Consider the following 21279-nt stretch of genomic DNA (forward strand, 5'->3'; position numbering starts at 1 on the left):
GTCAAAGAGTGTGTGATTTGCTGAATGCACTCGTCACACCAAAGGAGATTTCAAAAATAGTTGGAGTGTCCATAAAGACTGTTTATAATGGAAAGAAGAGAATGACTATGAGCAAAACTATTAGGAGAAAGTCTGGAAGATACTATTAAAGAAGAATGGGAGAAGTTGTCACCCGAATATTTGAGGAACACTTGCGCAAGTTTCAGGAAGCGTGTGAAGGCAGTTATTGAGAAAGAAGGAGGACACATAGAATAAAAACATTTTCTATTATGTCAATTTTCTTGTGGCAAATAAATTCTCATGACTTTCAATAAACTAATTGGTCATACACTGTCTTTCAATCCCTGCCTCAAAATATTGTAAATTTTGCTTCCCCACCCTGTAGATTAAAATAATATTTCACTAAGTTGAATTAATGTCTTCAATATAATTTTTGCATTTTACAAATTCATCCCATGGGCCGGATTGGACCCTTTGGCAGGCCGGTTTTGGCCCACGGGCCGTATGTTTGACACCCTTGCTTTACACTAAACTTCCCTGCTCACAAATAATTGCATATTATTTTGTGAGGTAGATTTCCATCAAAGACACTGGTCGTCTCGGGGTTGTCGGTTGCGTAAGCCACAGTCGTATTAGTTGCACATGGAGGAGATGCTGTTTTGACTGGAGTGAGTCTGTGTGTGCTTTCTTCACTGTGATGAATTAGAAAGGTGTAGGTGGGTGTGCTGCATGTGGTTCTCCATGTTCAGTACAGCAGCACCCCACTGAAAAAGCCTTCCACTCTCATTATTTTCATCGGAATCAGCACTCAGCATTTTTCCCTCCTTTCCTCCCCTGCAGCCCGGTTGGAGTGGAAGCAGAACAAGGAAGTTTTGTTGTTTGTGCCGTTTTGACGAGCCCGCCGGCTGACTGACAGAAAAAATAGGAAATTACACACAAAAGCCTCATGAAACCAGGTTCTTCTCAGCTCCGCGTTCAAAGCGACGCATTAAACTGAGGAAAGGTTTCATCAGAACACTTAACCTGAAGTTTGTTGTGGTTGAAAACCCACCGAGTGTACAGTTATGTACAAGGGTGTCAAACATGAGGCCCGTGGGCTCAAACCGGCCCACCAACTGGTCCAATCAGGCCCGTGGGATGAATTAGCAGAGTGTAAAAATGACACTGAAGATAACAAGCAAGGGTGTCAACATGATTTTAGTTCGTGATTGATGGTTTTAGTTTAACATTACTATCATAATAACCGATGAATGACAACTCCATATGTTTGTCTTTGTTTTAGGGTTAAAATGTTAAATTCTAGGAAAATGTTTACATTTATAAACCATCCTTTCACAAAAAAAAACACTCAAGGGTCTCAACATGATTTTAGTTCAGTATTGATGGTTTTAGTTTAGTATTACTATTATAATAACCAATAAATAATGATGACTCCAAATTTTTGTTTTTGTTTCAGTGTGAAAAGAATAGTTACATGAAAATTTTTACATTTATAAACTGTCCTCTTACAAAAATGTAAATAACCTGAACAAATATGCTAAATGTATTGTGCATTTGTGAATAGACTAGACTAGACTAGACTAGACTAGAATAGAATAGAATAGAATAGAATAGCAAAATGTCATTGCAAAATACCATTGTACAGCGCAATGAAATTTAGTTTTATATTCTGAAAGGTGCCTAAGTAAAATACACACATCAATTATAAGACAGTCAAGAATTTAAAAAATATAAGTATCAGTTAAAGTAAAAGTTTAATACCTCTTGATCCACTAATCCTATCAATACATGTAAATAATTGGTGTAAAATACAATTCTTCATCTTTTCATGGTCCTCAGATATGACCCATTTGGACGTTCAGAGGCTCCATAGTTACCATGGAAACACCGTCATCTTCTACAACAACCAAAGACTAATAAAAGTGGGTTTAGAAAAATATGAGCCCTTTAAGAAATTTCAGGTTCATGTTTTTCCACATTTTTTTTTTAAAGGATAGTTTGTAGATGTAAATATTTTCATCATGTAATTTTAGTTTTTTCTCTCTAAAACAAAGAAAATGTTGGAGTTGACCTTATTTATCTATTATTATGTTCTTATTTTACTGTATTTTACTCAGTTGACATTGTTTTGGGCTGTTTATGGCCCCTGAATGAAAAGGAGTTTAACAGCCCTGATTTTCTATCTAAAATAAACTTGTCGGTGCTCTCAGGTGGACAAACTGTAAAAAAAGTGACAGTGTTTGAACCCTTATCTTCTTCATCTTCCACAGCTCCGTCCTGCCTGCAGAGCGCGTCACGTTTCCTGAATTAATCCGACAGTATTTCTGACACGTCTTTGAAGTGTTGCAAAGCTACTTCCATTCCCCACCCTACATAATCTACCATTCATCCTTCATCACTCATCTCTGACATTTTTAAATTAAATGTTATGCCTGGGGAGCTGAATTCCCCAGATGATAGTCCTCTTTTTTTCGGGATACAGTTGGTTACAGACGACTGCGGCTCCAGCTCGCAGTACGTGGTGTTAAAACTGCCAATAATTGGCTGGAGAATCAGCGAGCCAACGCCTAAGTGGATTACGCTGCTCACTAATGGCAGTGACTTGATTATGAGTTGAGTGAAAGTTGCAGGCCCATCACAGTCCAGTTGAAGCAGATGCAAATGGAGAGAGGAAACTGAGTCGAATGGAATTTATTAAATCATCGTTGTTGGGCGGAAACCTCATAAGTCCATTTTTGGTCCTTTTTTTTTTTTACCTCTGCTGAAGAGGTTATGTTTTTGCCGGCAGTGGTTTGTCTGTTTGTGTGCAAGATAACTCAAAAAGTTATGGATGGATTTGGATGAAAATTTCAGGAAATGTTGATACTGGCACAAGGAATAAATGATTAAATTTTGGTGGTGATCAGGGGTGGGGGGGCACGGGGGCCACCTGATCTGCCTTGGCGGAGGTCTGCGCTCTCCGAGTGCTTTTCTAGTTCTGTTATAAAATTATTATATTGGTCAGTCCTCCTGATGGCCTGATGGTTTTAGAAAAGTGTTGAAAACGGCTTGTGTCTACATCTCTTTACTCCATTCATTTATTTAGAATATACATTGTACTTCCAGTTTCCTGAAAAATAACCATTTTGGACAAAAGAGGTTTCCACCCAACAGTGACGAAATAGCGCTTTTCTATAACATTTGGGCCCAATCCCAATTCACCCCTTGGCCCCTCCCCCTTACCCCTCCCCCTCTGTTTTGCACGTTCACATGAAGGGGTAGGCGTGTCCCGATTCTCAATAGGTCGGAGGGGAGGGGCTAAGGGGGAGGGGCTGTTTGGCTCTCTAAACAGAGATTTTTCACGACCGCAGTATGAGAAACCTCCCATAATTCTGTTTGAATCATCAGCAAGATGGAGGTAAACACAGCAAAAAAGTGCAGCAGTGTGATGAAAGACACACACAAATGTACGGATATTCTTCGTAAACAACTTAATCATTTCACCGACTGTTTAATGGGGTTTCAGTGTGTTTTAGATCGCATTTCTGCAGTTTGTGGTTGATAGCAGTAAAAAGATGCTTAAAGCCCATGGAACAGAGATGGTTACAGCTGCCGACGGCACGGGAAATTCTTTCGGAAACAAAGCTGTCGCATCTGTTTATCGCGGCATCGATGACTGCTGATGACGTAACAGGTCTGGAAGGGTTGGATCATTTCAGAGGAGAATATTTCAACCCCTACCCCTTACAACTCAGTTTCAACGGGTAGTGCCAAGTGCAAGGGCCAAGGGGTGAATTTGGACTGGGCCTTGGTCTGATACATAAATAATCAGTCCTCCTACAAGAGATACGAGATATTATGCATAAACACTATAAGCACTATGAAGTGGTATTTTATTCACTTATTTCAGGGGTGTCGAACATGCAGCCCACAGGCCAAAACCAGCCCGTCAAAAGGTTCCAATCCAGACCATTGGATGGATTAGTGAAAAGCAAAAATTAGACTGAACATATTGACAATCAGTCATTTTAGTTTAGGGGCCATACAAAGCCCTGCTTTGGTCTCAAGTGGGTCGGACCACTAAAATACTATCACACCAACTTATAAATAATGACAAGTGAAAAAAATTACACGGAAGATATTAACCAATGGTGTTAAACTGGTTTTAGTTCAGGTTGCACATACAGACCAGTGAAATAATAGCATAATAACTCTAAATAATGACTCCAAATTTTCTTCTTGGTTTAATGCGAAAAAATAATATCACATTATGCCTGTAAATAATGACAGGTTCAAATTTTTCTGTTTGTTTTAGTGCAAAAATAACATTAAATTATGAAAATATTTACATTAACAGACTATCCTTTAACAATAACCAGAACAAATATGAACCTGAAATATTTTAAAATTAAGTGTAATTTTAACAATATTCTTCCTTTGTAAATCCGAACTGTAATACACATGTATAAATGATAAGCTGAAGCATAATATTGTTAAAACTGCACTGATTTTTCTTAAGAGATGTAATTTTTTTCAGGTTATTCACATCTTTTTTGTGTGGGTAGTTTGTAAATGTAAATATTTATATAATTAAATGTTTTTTGGGGGTTTTTTTGCACTAAAACAAAGAGAACACTTTGGGGTTGTCATTATTTATAGGTTCTTATGTTATTATTTTACTGGTCCGACCTCGTTGAGATCAAATTGGGCTGAATGTGGAACCTGGAGTTTGACGTCCCTGATTTATTTAGTCTTCTTTGAATCAGGAGTTTCACTGAGGTTAGACTTTCTTTCCTAAGAGAGATCAGAGAATAAGAAGCATTTATAGGAACACAATCAGCCGACAGAAACAACACAATAAACAAGGAATTAATGAAAACAGTTACAAGAATCACAAGACCATCAGATAATAAAGTTTTAAGATCTCCACGGGCAGTGAATGGGACTGTTTGGAGAGCAGCTTGCAGTTCTTTATATTTGGAAGATGCACAGTAGCTGAAAACACTTCTGCCAACATTATGCATTCATGGGGGACAGGGTTAGGTTAGGTAATTACTAGACTATAGGTACTAAATCGAACTGAAAGTCTGGAAGTTTCAACGGTTTGGTGAAAAAAACTCATTTTCTGGTTGAAATCGATCCTCATATTAAAGACCCAGTTACTATTATTAATATCCCAAAAATCTTTTTTTTTTTTTAAATATATGCCTTCTTCCATATTTAACTGGGTTCTGTGCAGTGTTCATATTCCAAACTCTGACCAGCAGGGGGCAGTCTGGTACCAGAACACACTTAAGACCACCAAATCCACCAACGAATCAACTAGGCGTGTTAGAAAATATTGGTTTTGCAATATATCACGGTATCTTTGTTGTCACTGTCACAGGAACAACGAAAATCAGTTTAGCAGCTCAGTTCAATTTAGCAGCAAAACACTTATTGCAAAGGGACTGTATAAGAACAATAAAATAAAATATGAATATTACAGTGTTAAGGTGCAAGAGCTTCAGAATAAAATATTAAGGGTGCCTATTGTCATCAGGCCAGGGACTACAGCAGAACACTAGCCGTGTTGGCTAAAACTGCCCCTTTTTTCACTGTTATTGATACAGTTAATTATTTGGGATTGTCCACGATATAATAAACTAATAAATGAAATGAAAAGGAACACAAGCACATACAGCAGCTTTCATGACACTAAAACAGACCGTTTCATTGAAATAATATCTCAGGTGTCACTGAGAGTAGGTCAAGTATATGGGGGGTGCACTGAGGGGGTTATAACTACGAAAGTTATAATAGTTTTGGATTTTTCATTATAGTTTAGTTTTATTTAGTTTCGACTTTTTTTTCATCTAATTCAGTTAGTTTTAATTAGTTTTTAAAGCAGGTTTGCTAGTTTTTATTAGTTTTCATTTTTTTTCTAAATGCTTAGTTTTAGTTTAGTTTTAGTATTAATTTTAGTTTCGTCAAATCTTTTATCTTCCTTGCCGTTATATTCCCATAAATCCCAGACCGGACTCTGCTGCTTTCTCCCAACTTTAGTCTCCATGTTTCCAGGTAGAGTGGGGACCAGAAGACGACTGGAAACCACAAGTGATGAGAAGTGACGGACCGTCAAGTGTCGTAGGGTGCTGCTAGCTAAAATTGCTAGGGCGAAATAAATCGATTTCATATCAATCGGATATTGACAAAGATGAAAATGAAGGGAATTTTATCCGTAATTTTTGTATGTTTTAGTTGTGTAAGCACACAATACAGTTTCATTTATTTATTTCAGTAACAAAAATGTTTTTTCAATTGTAGTTTTTGTCATTGTATTAGTTTTCATTAACGATAATAACCTTGATAACTCCAGGCTAAAACAGGACCTGTAGGCTGTAGGGGTGTAAGAAAATATCAGTTCTGCAATATATCGCGATATTTCATTTCACAGTACTGTATCGATATTAAAAAGTACTGTATCAATATTTTTAGGTATTTATTCAAATGCAGATATTGTGGAGGTTCATTTTAGTTTTTGTTTTTTTTTTGTTCATATTTTATTTATTATTATGTAACACTCTTTTATTAAATAATGTTAGTTCCTTTGTTGGGATTGAACTAAAATAATGTTCTGATGTTCGTTCTGAACTAAAAGAATACGAACATTTGAACAGGATCTTAAACTGTAATGTCTGTAAAACAGAATTTAGGTTTGAACACAGGAACATTTTGTGATATAGCATTAGTTCCTGTTGTGATCAAATAAAAATGTGTTTAGTATTTGTGCATATTTTTGATGTAATTCAATTCTTCAAGGAAATAATCATTTAAAAAAAGAAACAAAACTAATTAAAAAAAATTGCCTTTTAACAGCATCGTAATATATCGTGATATATCGTATCGTGATCCTAGTATTGCGATTTGTATTGTATCACCAGATTCTTGCTGATACACAGCCCTGGTAGGCTGTCATCACAGTGTACCAAAACCATGAGGCGCTCCCACTGTTTTCTGGAATTTCCCCTTGTGGGACTAATAAAAGCACATCTTATCTTATCTTAACTGTTGACTGCTCGACTGTTTCCATGCTTGGAATCACAGTGAAGCAGAAGTCCTGAAACTTTCAGGCGAACTTTTCCCTCCCCAGAACTGCACAGATGGCTAAATGTCACCCAAACAAACTGGATCAGCACCACACTCTGACAGTACATCAATCTGTGCTCTCTCCATCACTCTTCCTCTTCTCATTTCGTTCTCATCTTCTCTCTCTCGCACACAGACGTTTATCGATGCCACACAAACCCATAATCAATCCACATTCATGCATCAGTTATTATTCAGTTCAGTTTACGCTCTGAAAGCGCTTAATTAAAGCTGCACACTGTGGAAGCTTCAGTGTGGGATTTCCAGCAGCTATCCTGGTATCATCTTGGTTGTATAATGCTGCGGCAGTCACTATAAATCACTTTAACTGCGTGTGTTTCCAGCATCATAACGAGTTGGGAGGTCAGCGCCGTCGGACATCCTGTGGTGCTGCCGCTGAAGGTGTGTGAGGAGCTGCTGCAAGTGGTGTGTGACAGCAACGCTACACTTCCTGCGTCCATGCGTTGCATGAGGTCCTATCAGGTAAGACAGTTCTTATGGGCTGTAAAGGGCAACAGGTCGTGGCTTATGACATGTTGATCCATGTAGAACAGGGGTGTCAAACATCTAGCCCACGGGCCAAAACCGACCCCCATGATGGGTCCAATCCGGCCTGAGATGAATTTACAAAGCCTAAAAATTACACTGAAAATATTAACATGCAAGGGTGTTGAAGTGGTTTTAGTTCAGGTTCCAAATAATCTTCTTCTGGGTTTAATGTGAAATAATAATACTAAATGATGGCTTTAAATAATGACAACTCAAATTTTTTCTCCTTGTCTAAAAATAACATTAAATGATGAAAATATTTACATTAACAAACTATCCTTTAACAATAAAATGTGAATAACCTGAAACTGAAGATATTAATATCCATGGGGGATGAACTGGTTTTAGTTCAGGTTACACATACAGACCAATATTATCTGAAGTAAAATAATAATATAATAACCTATAAATAATGACTCCAATATTTCTCTCTTTAATATTACTTTATGAAAATATTTACATTAATAAACTATCCTTTAACAATAAAATGTGAATAACCTAAACAAATTTGAACAACCTGAAATGAAAATTAACGTAAACAAAGACTTGGTGCCAAAAAGAAAGTTATCTGGAATTATTTCGGCTGCAAGAAGGATGATATTGAAACGTGTGTTGTGTTGACAGTGCCTACTACCCATTGCCACAATGAGAGGAAATGCAACTAATTTGTTTGTCCATTTATGTCGGTGCCACTCAGGTATTATATACTCCTGAGTGTTTATTCATATCGCAATATATATTGCAGGGTTTTAAAAAATTGCAATGTCAGGTTTTTCCAATATTGTGCAGCCCTAATATGTGCTTTTAGTACGCGTTAATGGAAAAGCACTATATAAATCTCCATTATTATTATATTATTATTATTATTATTATTATTATTATTATTATTAATTTCAGGTTGTTCATTTGATACACATTCTTTAAAAGGTAGTTTGAAAATGTAAACATTTTCAGAATGTAATTTTACTTTTTTCACACTTAACCAGTGTTTTTCAAGCTTGGAGTCGGGACCCCACGTGGGGTCACCTGGAATTCAAATGGGGTCACCTGAAATTTCTAGTAATTGATTCAAAAATAAATAAAAAAAATACTAAAAAAAATTATATGGTGAGTTGACAGAGACAATTACAATGCATAAAAGACAAACTTTGAGTGTGAAACTGAAGCACTGTGGTTCTGTTTATCTGTCAAATGTTCATTGTGGTCGGTTTCAGATGCTGCAGCTCTTTCATAATTCATAGTTTGAGTTCTTGTTTGTTCAGTGTTAATTGTCATCCTTGTAAATCCAAGTTGGACTGACTGTACATATCCTGACCAAGGAAAATGAAATTCTCACTTTGTGCAGTAATCTACACCTGGATTTACTGCCTCCGTCCATAATAATATATATTATATAGACTAAATGTTGTCTAAAGTTAACATTTATTTGCATCATAGTATAACAAACTATTACATGATCAAAAACAAATTAATTTTAGCAAAATAAAAAAGTCTCTGTTTTGAATGTCTGGGGTCGCCAGAAATTTGTGATGTTAAAATGGGGTCACGAGCCACACAAGGTGGGGAACCACCGCACTAAACGATAGACAAAACTTTGGAGTTGTTATTATTTGTAGGTTATTACACTGGGTTACAAAAAAAATGTTTTTTGCAAGTTGTCTAGGTTTTTTCAACTGAATTAGGACCATTTTGCACCGCTAAATCCAAAAATGACATCTGTTTTTCTCAATCAGGTCAGGTTTTTTTGCTAATTTGATTTTGAAAAATTTGATCTTCTCACAAAATTGATTACATTTTTGTGACTTTATCAGTTGATTTTTTATATAGTTCTCCCCCAAAATAGGTTTTAAGAGAAAAAAAAAATCATTTTCTAACAGGATTCCTGTTAGGTACAATGGTGTATTCACCGCAGATGTAGCAGAATACATCAGGCTTATTTTTGCAAGGTCTTCTAGTTGAAGCCATTTCATTCACCTGTAATATTAAAAAAAACATTAATCATAAATTGGCAAAAGTAAAGTCTTCAGAACTCGTTTATTGCAAGAAATATGAAAGAATTTCCTATCATATGATGTGAAAATGCCCATAAATGTAAGCAAAAATGTAAAAAAAAAAAAAAGCCAATATGTAGCATAGTTCAGAAAGTTGACCTGATTGAGCCAAATTAATGTGATTTTTGGATTCAGCACACCAAAATTATCCTAAATCAGCTCAAAAAACTTAAACAATAAATTTGTTGTTGACCAGTGTTATGTTATTATTTTACTGGTCGGCCCAGTTGAGGTCAAATTGGGTTGAATTTGGAACCTGAAAGGAAATGAGTTCGCCACCCCTGATGCAGAACTGTGTGTGCTTTGGCATTTCTTCAGTAAAACGCTTACAGCTAAACTCAGCCTTCATCTCCTGTAAGAATAAATAAAGAACAACCTCCATCAGCAGCACCTCAACACTCTCCGCTGACAGCACTCACTTATTTCACTTAGTCCTAACTTACAGCCCCTTGTTTTTCCCATTATTCAGTTGTGCTTGACAGTGTTTTCATCCCACCTTAATTAATTTCATGATTCAAAGCTTTCCGTTAACAGCTTCGCTTTAGGGATTATTTGGGTCAGAGGAAAGGTTTTACTTTTGTCAGCCTCCTTCTATTCTCCATACACCTGTAATTGTGCAAAATGCATATATTTAGCACCAGTTACCAAGGAAAAGTCTTTGACTAGAAAATAAGAGGTGTTAAGTTTGCTGACACTTCTATTCTGCCGGCTGTTTTAAACGGTGACAGGGGTAATTAGCGCCATTATCCTCCACTCACTGCTCAGAAAGTTGAGGAAGTGATTCTCTACAACTTAAACAAATTTTCCGTCTGCTAAATAATAGAAAAGCTGGAAGCTGGAGTGTGTTTTTAAGCTGAAGTAAAGCATTTCCCTGCAGTGGAAAAGTGTGTTATCAAAATGTCTTTCATGTTGGCGTAAAATTTGCTGAAATATTTCTCAAGAGGCCGAGATAAAGACGATAAAAAAAGAACACCGAAACAAAGGAAAATGTGCTCTTAGATGTAAAAAAAAATAACATTCACAAACAGCATTTTTCACAGAAGGTAAAGACAGTCGACTGTTGTGTTCTGTGTCGTCTTCATGGTTCATTATTACCTTTAACTCCGACATGTGTAACATAACTTTCTGAACCTTAAGGAGAAGTGGATCAGGGTGTTTCATCTACAGTCAGCTCCTGTTTTTATCTCACCAACTGATAGGTCATGAGTTATTGTGAAGGCGATGTCTTTGTCTTTGTCTTCGTTGTTGTCTTCATTAGGAATTTTGTCAAACATCTTCGCCAACTAAACTACTGGTCAGATTCATGGTATGGTCTGGTCTGGTCTGGTCTGGTGTGGTGTGGTGTGGTGTGGTCTGGTATGGTAGGGTCTGGTCTGGTAGGGTCTGGTCTTGTCTGGTATGGTAGGGTCTGGTCTGGTCTGGTTTGGTATGATATGGTCTGGTCTGGTAGAGTCTGGTCTGGTCTGGTCTGGTAGAGTCTGGTCTGGTCTGGTCTGGTCTGGTATGGTATGGTATGGTCTGTTCTGGTCTGGTAGGGTCTGGTCTGGTTTGGTATGGTCTGGTCTGGTAGGGTCTGGTATGGTAGGGTCTGGTCTGGTCTGGTTTGGTATGGTCTGGTCTGGTCTGGTATGGTCTGGTCTGGTATGGTATGATATGCTTTTATTTGTACAGGGACAGTGCACAACAATACATTGACTCAGACAAAGTCTAAAGAAAGATGCTTGGTGCCAGGTTATAGCATGGACAGGTAGATGGTTAAAAATAAATAAATAATAACAGTTTGCTGTATGTAAATTATGAGACCAATTAATAAGTTACCACAGAACAAGGTTACATATGTGTCACATCAATCAAACAGTTACTGAGGACAATGTCTACAAAGTTTGTTAAATATACTTAAATATAGTTCCTGTTGATCACTGATAGGAAGTCCTATATGGACTTTAATTTGGGTCCATGACCTTTGACCCTGAGTGACCTTGAAGGGTCAAACTAACGTCACTAGTTTCTGTCACCAATTACCAGCTGGATTCATGTCAAATTTTTCATGTAGCTTCCTTGGGACAATGTCTACAAATTTTGTTCACATATTTGAGAAATTTAGATGTTTAAATTTTGTAAGAATTTTTCACAAATGATCACAAATGTACCTGTCCTTCTAATGGTCATATTTTGATGGTTTACAACATGTAAATGGTTTGAGATATTAAAATAGTTACTATTGATCACTGATATGGAGGCAGAGCGGGTTGTCCAATAACTGAAGGGTTGGCGGTTCGAATCCCACTCTGTCGTAGTCGTGTGCCGTTCCGTAAGCCTTCCCCACAGCAGCTGTAGATAGTTTACCACCACCAGAGTGAGAATGTGAGAGCGAGTCAATAATGTAAAGTGCTTTAGATGCCTTGAAAAGCGCTATAGAAATCTAATTTATTATTATTCTTATCATCATAAATGGACTTTCATTTGGGTCCATGACCTTTGACCTTGAGTGACTTTAAAGGGTCAAACTCAAGGTCACCAATGTCTACATTTCAACAATCTTATTTTCTGAAACTAATGGGCGGATTCATTTAAAAAATGTTTGTATCTTCCTTGGGTCAATGTTCACAAAGTTTGCTTATATTAGATTAGCAATTCTTTTTTTCCAACAAAGTTAATAAGGGTGAGTGTTTTACCTTGTTTACTGCTGCTGCATTATCTGACATGTGATTGTCGGAAAAAAAGAATTGCTAATCTAATGTAAAAAAACAACAACAACAAAATGAACATAATGAATCTAAGTTTGTTCATAGTTTTGAGAAATTCAGATTTTTGATGAATTTCTGAAATATTAAAAATGTGCCTTTCCTTCTAATGGTCCATATTTTGATTGTTCATAACATGTAAATGGTTCCAGATATCAATAGTTCCTATTGATCACTGATAGAAGTCATATATGGACTTTTATTTGGGTCCAGGACCTTTGACCTTGAGTGACCTTCAAGGGTCAAACTCAAGGTCACCAACGTCTAGATTTCGTCAGTCTTATTTTCTGAAACTAATGGTCAGATTCATTTCAAATTTTTTTGGAGCTGTTTTGAGTCAATGTCCGCAAAGTTTGTTCATATTAGATTAGCAATAATTTTTTCCTACGAAATTAGTAAGGGTGAGTGTTTCACGTTGCTGACATGTTTCGACTACATCTGCAGTCTTCCTCAGAGCGTCATCTGACGTGTGATTGTCAAAAAAAAAAATTGTAATCTAATATAAGAAAATGACAAAATGAACATAATCAATCTAAATTTGTTCATAGTTTTGAAAATTCAGATTTTTGACGAATTCATGAAATATTAAAAATATGCCTTTACTTATAATCATTGATATTTTGATGGTTTATAACATGTAAATGGTTACAGATATTAATATAGTTCCTACTGATCACCGACAGGAAGTCATATATGGACTTTCATTTGGGTCCATGACCTTTGACCTTGAGTGACTTTGAAGGGTCAAACTCAAGGTCACCAGTGTCTACATTTCAACAATCTTATTTTCTGAAACTAATGGTTGGATTGATTTCAAATTTTTTATGTATCTTCCTTGGGTCAATGAAGTTTGTTCATATTAGATTAGCAATTATTTTTTTCTGACAAAGTTGGTAAGGGTGAGTGTTTCACGTTGCTGACATGTTTCGACTATGTCTGCAATCTTCCTCAGAGCGTCATCTGACGTGTCGGAAAAAAAGAATTGCTAATCTGAGAAAAGAAAAAATGAACATAATCAATCCAAGTTTGTTCATAGTTTTGACAAATTCAGATTTTTGATGAATTTCTGAAATATTCAAGATGTTCCTACACTTCTAATGGTCCATACTTTAATGCCTTATAACATGTAAATTGTTCCAGATATCAATACAGTTCCTATTGATCACTGATGGAAGTCATATATGGACTCTGAATTAATTGAGTTCTCCTCCAGTGAAAGTATCGCCCACTTCTATTGTTAGATTGATTTTCTGCTTTAAAACCACAGGACTCTAACATAGAACAGAACCTGACAACCTCACACATTCAACTTCGTATTGATTCAGATAAACATGACACTGACATACAGGGACACCGGAACTATTTTCTTCAAACTGTAAAATACTAAAGGATAAAAGCGAGTAGTGAATCCCAGAAGCCGCTGTGTGATGGTGAGTTGTTTTCTGAGGGTAACAATAAGACGGGGTGGGTGTGTGAGAAGAAACGAGGCCCCGCTGAAATGGAGAAGGCGATGAGAAGAGAACGAGTGACCCAGACACAGGACACAGTATCTGTCTGGGATGGGAACGGGTAAAAAGAGTGTGATAAATGGACACACTCGAACACTTCCTGATAGAAGATAGAGGCCGACGTGCTGTAGACGGACAGAAGGCGGGAATGTAATGTGATCAGAGGGCCATCTAAAGTTACCGGAGATGGTCTTAGAACGTCGGAGAGTCCTCGCTTAAGATGCAATTTGGAAAAGGGTGTCAGAAAGGAAGCGCCAAGACGTCACATCACAAGATAAGAATGAAATCGAAAACAGAGGCCGTCCGTCGTCGTCTTCATCGTCGTCGCCCTGAACAGTCCTGGTTCGGCTTGTCTTCAGCTATAAAAGTTTAATTTTAATGAGCAAACTTCATTAAAGTTCAGGTCAAAATGCTCCCATCCATGTGTTTTCACTTCTTCTGGCTCATTAGAAACTAAGCGGCAGCACGGTTATCTGCAGAAATCTATCTTCCTGCGACAGTCAGTGTGAATATTCTACATATCAGCAGAGTTTAAGGGGATAATATCAGCTGGTTCTATACACTATATGGACAAAAATAATGGGACACGTTGAATTCAGGTGTTTCTTTTCTAACAGGGGTCTGGGATACAAAACAATAAGGACTAATGTCAGAATATAGTTTTATATTTAGATAAATATCATTGCGTGGGTTGGTTTGGTTTAAATTGCTATCTTTGCTTCCAAAATGCCTCAGAAATGGTTTGGACTTCATTTCTCTCAACCTTTTTATCCATCGCTATGATTTTAAATGTTCTTCCTCTAAATTTCTAAAATATTTTTCATTCTCTGACTATAAATAATAATTTTCTACCACAACTAACCATCTACTTTCTTCACATCTCACCGAGGAAGAAAAATCCCCCATTAAACTTTAAGGAAATACTGATGTTTTTATCTCAAATCCTCATGAACAGGACATCTTACAGTTGTAGACATGATGTGTCCCAATACTTTTGTCCATATATTTTATAAACATCAGTATTTCCTTAAAGTCTAACCCCTATTAGAACAGAAACACCTGAATTCAATGTGTCAGAATACTTTCATCTGCTTAGTATATCTACAGGTGACAATATTGTTAATTATTATAACTTTGTATCTTTATTAGACTTAATGCCTCAGGTGATAAAATGAGACTTTTTTTTTTTTTTTATCTGTGTCTATGATTTTGAATGTTCTTCCTTTACATTTCTAAAATATTTTTCGTACTCTTACTAAAAATAATACTTTTCTACCACAACTAACCATCTACTTTCTTCACATCTCACTGAGGAAGAAAAATCTCCCATTGAACTTTAAGGAAATATTGTTGTTTTTTTTTTAATCTCAAATCCTCATAAACAGGACATCTTACAGCTGTAGATATGATGTGTCCCAATACTTTTGTCCATATATTTTATAAACATCAGTATTTCCTTAAAGTCTAACCCCTTTTAGAACAGAAACACCTGAATTCAGTGTGTCAGAATACTTTTGTCTATATAGAATATCTACAGGTGACAATATTGTTAATTATTATAACTTCGTATCTTTATTAGACTTAATGCCTCAGGTGATAAAATTAGATTTTTCTTTATTTGTGACTATTATTTTAAATGTTCTTCCTCTAAATTTCTAAATAAATAAATAAATGTCATGCTCTGACAGTAAATAATAATTTTCTACCATACCTAACCATCTACTTTCTTCACATCTCACTGAGAAAGGAAAAGCTCCCATTAAACTTTAAGGAAATATTGATGTTTATAAACTATATGGACATTAATATTGGGACACATCATGTCTACAGCTGTAAAATGCTGTGTTCATGAGGATTTCAGATTTAAAAAAAAAAAAAAAACAATATTTCCTAAACTCATAAAGACCCAAACGGCCACCAGCAACCAAAACCATTAACTGATCTGAACTATTTAATACCTGTTGATCCATTAATCCTATTAATACATGTAAATAATTGGTGTAAAATACAGCTATTCATCTTTTCATGGTCATCAGATATGACCCCTTTGGACGTTCAGAGGCTCTGTAGTTACCATGGAAACGCCGTCATCTTCTACAACATTGATTCACCAGTAAAACCCATGGAGTTGGATCAATGACAGTGCATGGAGACACAAATAATGCATAAAATGAACAAAAGTCAATACAAAATATTTACAAAATAATAAATAACATGATAAAAATGAGCAAAAAATTGACTAAAACGAAGTTATAAAAGAATAAAACAAGCAACAAAATGGACAAAAACAAACAAATCAACAAAATAATACGTAGCATGAACAAAATAAGCCACAAACTGAAGAAAACAATAAAATAGGCAACTAACTTCTATAACACTGATTCACCAGTAAAACCCATGGAGTTGGATTAATGACAGTGGATGGACACACTGGGTTTATGTTCAGTTAATGATATTTTTTGCTGAAAAAGTCACTTTTTCTTCAGTTTTCTCTGTTTCTGATATAATAACCCTCAAATTCAATCTGAGCGTTTTCGAACATCTCCACAATCAGTGAATTAAATATAGGAAAATACATGATTTTCACAGAAAAAAAATGTAAAATACAGAGGATAATATTATTGTAAATGGTGATAAATCCCTTGAAGAAAGGTTAAATAGAGAGGAAAAATCCTTTGGGAACTGCCACAAAAATAACACTGGGCCTTTATGAGTTAAAATTTAAACAAATATTTCCTTTTAATTTTTTTGGATTCATTGCAGTTCAATAAGTCTTTTAAATTGTGTTTTTTTGTACCTGTTTACATCATGATGATAAAGAGTTATTTGTCCTCAGTGGTAATATTTACTGTATTACTGATTTCTAGGGGTGTTAGAAAATATCAGTTCTGCACTATATCGCAATATTTCATTTCACAATATTGTATAGATATTAAAAAGTACTGTATCGATATTTTTAGGTATTTATTCAAATGCAGATATGGCGGAGGTTTATTTTTGTTTTTTGTTTTACTTTATCTTATTTATTATTATTTAACACTGTTTTATTAAATAATGGTTATTTCAATCCCCCTAAAAGCTCTTTTTACTGTCTGAGAGGCAGATGTTAGTTCCTTTGTTGGGATTGGACAAAAATAATGCTATGATGTTAATTAAGAACTAACAGAATATAAACATTTGAGCAGGATCTTAAACTGTAATGTCTGTAAAACATAATTTAAGTTTGAATACAGGAACATTTTGTGATATAGCATCAGATCCTGTTGGGATCAAATAAAAATGTGTTTAGTATTTGTGTATATTTCTGGTGGAATTCAATTCTTCATAATAATCATTTTAAAAAAAGAAACGCACAAAAAATTGCCTTTTTAACAGTATCATGATATATTGTGATGTATTGTATCATGATCCTTGTATCGTATCGCCAGATTCTTGCCAATACACGCCCCTACAGATTTCTCTGACTGTCAGTGAATGCATCGTTTACACAGACTCCAACAGCGTTTTACAAAGTCTGCAGGTATCGAGGAGCCGTTTGTTTTGTGTTTTGTGTAGTTTTAGTCCCTGTACGCTGATGGAAGTCTGCTCCACAGCCTGGCCTGTTATTATGCTGCATGTGGAATGTCGGCTGTTGTCTGGGCTGCCGTGCCCCCCCACCCCACCCCCCACTGGCCTCCATCCCTGGGCCTGCCAGTGTAATGGGGTGTAAAGTAGATCCAGCTCCGAGTGTCACTCTTGAGCCCTGGAACAGACAACACCTCCCTCCCCCTCCCTCACCTCATTAATCTCCTCTGCGCTCCCACATGAGACGGCATGTTCTGTGGGTGAGATAGAAAATGATCCAATGTTTTACAATGAAGAGCCGCAGCCACGTATCGATCATACATCGCCCCAGTCTTTCCGCAGTCCACCAGGTGCTGCTGCACTTTGTCGAAATAAATTACTTCCCCCAAGACGCACACGTCTCGATTCATTGGACGTAGACCAATGGATGGGAAGAGGAATTTATCACCACAGTGGGGGCTTTGAGATATTCTGCATGGGTGTTTACGTCAGGACCAGACCAGTGTCTTCACATCGACCACAGAATATCGCTGCAAATTCTAATGAGCATCTGGAGTGTTTGTGCCAAGCTCCGGTTTACATGAGTGGAACCAGGCCTGTGGGTTGTGGCCAGAGTGGTTGGACTGATCCAATTAATTAAATGAGTTGTCTTTTCTTATCACTCAGCCCGTTCCCAACTAACCACATTAGACTATGTTGTATGACAGGTAAGGGAATGCAGCTCATTAATCATGTGCGCCCGGCCTCCGCGTAACATCGCCAAGGCTAATAATAACTTGATGACAGCTGCGTTTACGGACTCGCTGAGGCATTCCTCGGGGATAACGGGAAGCGCTGGATGCCCTAAGACGGGACTAGGCTCGCGTTCATGTTCCTTTGTAAAGAACGACAATACTGGATTAATGGAACCATGTTAATCCTGATAAAGATGTGCAGAGGAGACGGGGTGTTTTACAGTGTAGCAAAAAACTTCATCATCTAGAGGGAGTCTGTAAAACAACTGTGGATAGTAGGGACTGTGGCACCGATAAGGGGGGGGGGGGGTAAAAATGACAAATTCATGAGGCCCAGCATTTGTGGGGGGGCCATAGAGCAGAGGAGGGGGTCCAGTGGATACAGTTATACACCAGTCCATAATTAACAGAACTAACGCTGGCGTGAAACGAAAGTGAAACCGTACATACTTTCAACGTCCAACTCCCAGGTTCTATTCCTGTGTTATATAGCATGTGTGTGTGAGAGACAGACAGACAGACAGACAGACAAACAGACAGACAGACAGACAGAGCTGGTGTAAGTGTTTTAGAACTACCGTAGTTCATAGGCGGCAAACAACGTTTGTCTTATCAGCGTCTCTTTCACCTGATGGGACCTGATGTGATCCAAAACAGGACTGTAATGATGGTGGAGGGTCTTCAGTCTCTTCCTTCCAGGTTCACATCATATTTGGGTTTTTTTTTGTTTACCTTATATCAGCTGCTATTTCATATTTTGGGTCAATGTGCGCTCCTTTAATATGTCCGTGTGGAACTTGCGCAGATTTAAAGTTCCGCATCAACTGACGTCTTTTGTTCCTTTTTCTTTTTCTCATCATACTGTGCCGTTTCAGTACAGCTGTGTACCGAACCGAACAGGTGTGTACCGAAACGGTTCGGTTCAGTATGTGTACCGCTACAGGCCTATAGATAACTGTCCAGCTGTACTCCTCTTTCCTTTAGACTCATACTTATCATTCTTTGTCCTGTTGAACAGTTGTAAACTCAGAATAATTGTTTGGGTTTCATTTTCAGTTTCGCAGCAGTAGCGTTTCTCTCCGGTCACATCCTCCTTTTCCTTCTGTTGCTGCTCGCCAAGTTTCGAGCGTTAATGATACGACAAATCTTGGCTGGAAGCATCAAAGGGAGTGTGTTTGCGATGTCTTGTCATTGTCTCGATCCGCCTGAATACTAGGGTTTATCCTCCGTACTGTAGGTCCCTTCTTTAACCAGAGCTAATCTGCAGCTACAGGTGGATGTTTCACCGTCTCTGCTCTGAGCTCATGTTTAACGTTTGAGCCTCAAACAGTTCCAATAAGATCAAAGAAGCAGAAGAAGAAGAACACCACTAAGCACATTATCATCCAGTTTTCTGTTCAGATCTGCTGTCGGCGCCACCGCCAGTGGAAAAACCTTCTCCACGCCATCGGAACGCTGTTAAATATAAACCATCTGAGAGCCGTCAGTGTGGTTTCACCTACTATATATGGACAAAAGTATGTGGACACGTTGAATTCAGGTGTTTCTTTTCTGACAGGGGTCTGGGATACAAAACAACATGTGGTTCCAGGCACAACAAACCCCGCCCCTCGCACGTATTGTATCTTATTTTGGCATCGATCCAGCTGATGTCATCATGTCTATGCATATGCTGATGTCAGCATATCAGTTGCCTTTATACATGTGCCAAGTTTGAAGTAAATTGAAACAAAATTGATGTTTTTATAGACATGTGAAATTTAAGTAAATGGGAGAAGAAAAAAGATTTTAAAAATTTATAAAATTTGAACTTTGACCTACTTTTCCCCAAATATAATGAGATCTGTTGTGGGTCAGTGGCAATCTATAAACCCAATTTAGTATGAATTCAACTAACAGTTTTGCTGCTACAGACCTTTGAAATTATGGCCATTATAAGTAAATGGGAAAAAAAAAAAAGATTTTAAAAATTCATAAAAAATATGAACTTTGACCCACTGTTCCCAAAATGTAATGAAATCTACTCTTGGTCACTGGCAATCTATAAACCCAATTTGGTATGAATAGTTTTGCTGCTATAGTGTTAACAAACAAACGAAGAAACAAACCAAAAACAAGACAAGAAAAGCACTCGGAGAGTGCAGACCTCCGCCAAGACAGATCTGTGCCACCCCCCACCCCCCCCCCCACCCCCCCGGATCACCACCAAAATTTAATCATTTCTTCCTTGTGCCAGTATCAACATTTCCTGAAAATTTCATTAAAATCCATCCATAACTTTTTGAGTTATCTTGCTAAAACTCAAACACGCAAACACACAAAGCAAAGCGATCACAATACCTCCTGGCGGAGGTAACAGTACCCCTTACCTCCCCTTCAGGGGGCGGGGTAATAATCACAAATGTCATAATTTAATTTTATATTGGAATAAATATCATTGCATTGGTTACTTTGGTTTAAATTGTTATCTTTACTTCCAAAATGCCCGTGAAATGATTTTTACATAATTTCTGTCAACACTGAATTTTTTTTTTTTTTTTTTTTTTTTTTTTTATACCCAAGATGATACTTTCAAATGTTCTAGACAGAAGAGGATAAGGGCCACTGGGAAAAAAATAAAATAAAATTAAGGTGTAATATATTTTTTTTTATTATTATTCTGAGCAAAAAGTCAGAATTCAGCCTTCTTTTTCTCAGAATTGTGACTTTAATCTCAGAACAATAATTAAAAAAATATTTAAAAGTCAGAATTCTGAGAAAAAATTCAGAATTCCGAGATTAAAGTCAGAATTCTGAGAAGATAGCCTGAACTCAGAAAAAAAATGTCAGAATTCAGACTTTTTTTTTTTTCTCAGAATTCTGACTTTAATCTCAGAACAACAGTTTTTTGTCTTTTTGTTTTAACCACGGCAAGAAAAATTTCCCATTAAACTTTAGGAAATATTGATGTTTATTAACTATATGGACAAAAATATTGGGTCATTGTTGGGAAAATATTGAGATTTTTTTGTCCAAAGTGAGA

General features: G+C 36.8%; 1 protein-coding gene across 1 annotated transcript in view; it reads left to right on the forward strand.

Annotated features, from left to right (window-relative positions):
- Positions 1-21279, forward strand: part of ube3d (ubiquitin protein ligase E3D) — a 52019-nt gene that overhangs the window by 22933 nt on the left and 7807 nt on the right. Inside the window, exon 9 of the mRNA XM_030157116.1 lies at positions 7452-7590. Coding sequence (XP_030012976.1) covers positions 7452-7590 — 139 coding nt within the window. The remainder of the gene's footprint in view (positions 1-7451; positions 7591-21279) is intronic.

This window comes from Sphaeramia orbicularis, chromosome 16, assembly GCF_902148855.1.
Source record: "Sphaeramia orbicularis chromosome 16, fSphaOr1.1, whole genome shotgun sequence".
In the NCBI taxonomy this organism is placed as follows: Eukaryota; Metazoa; Chordata; class Actinopteri; order Kurtiformes; family Apogonidae; genus Sphaeramia; species Sphaeramia orbicularis.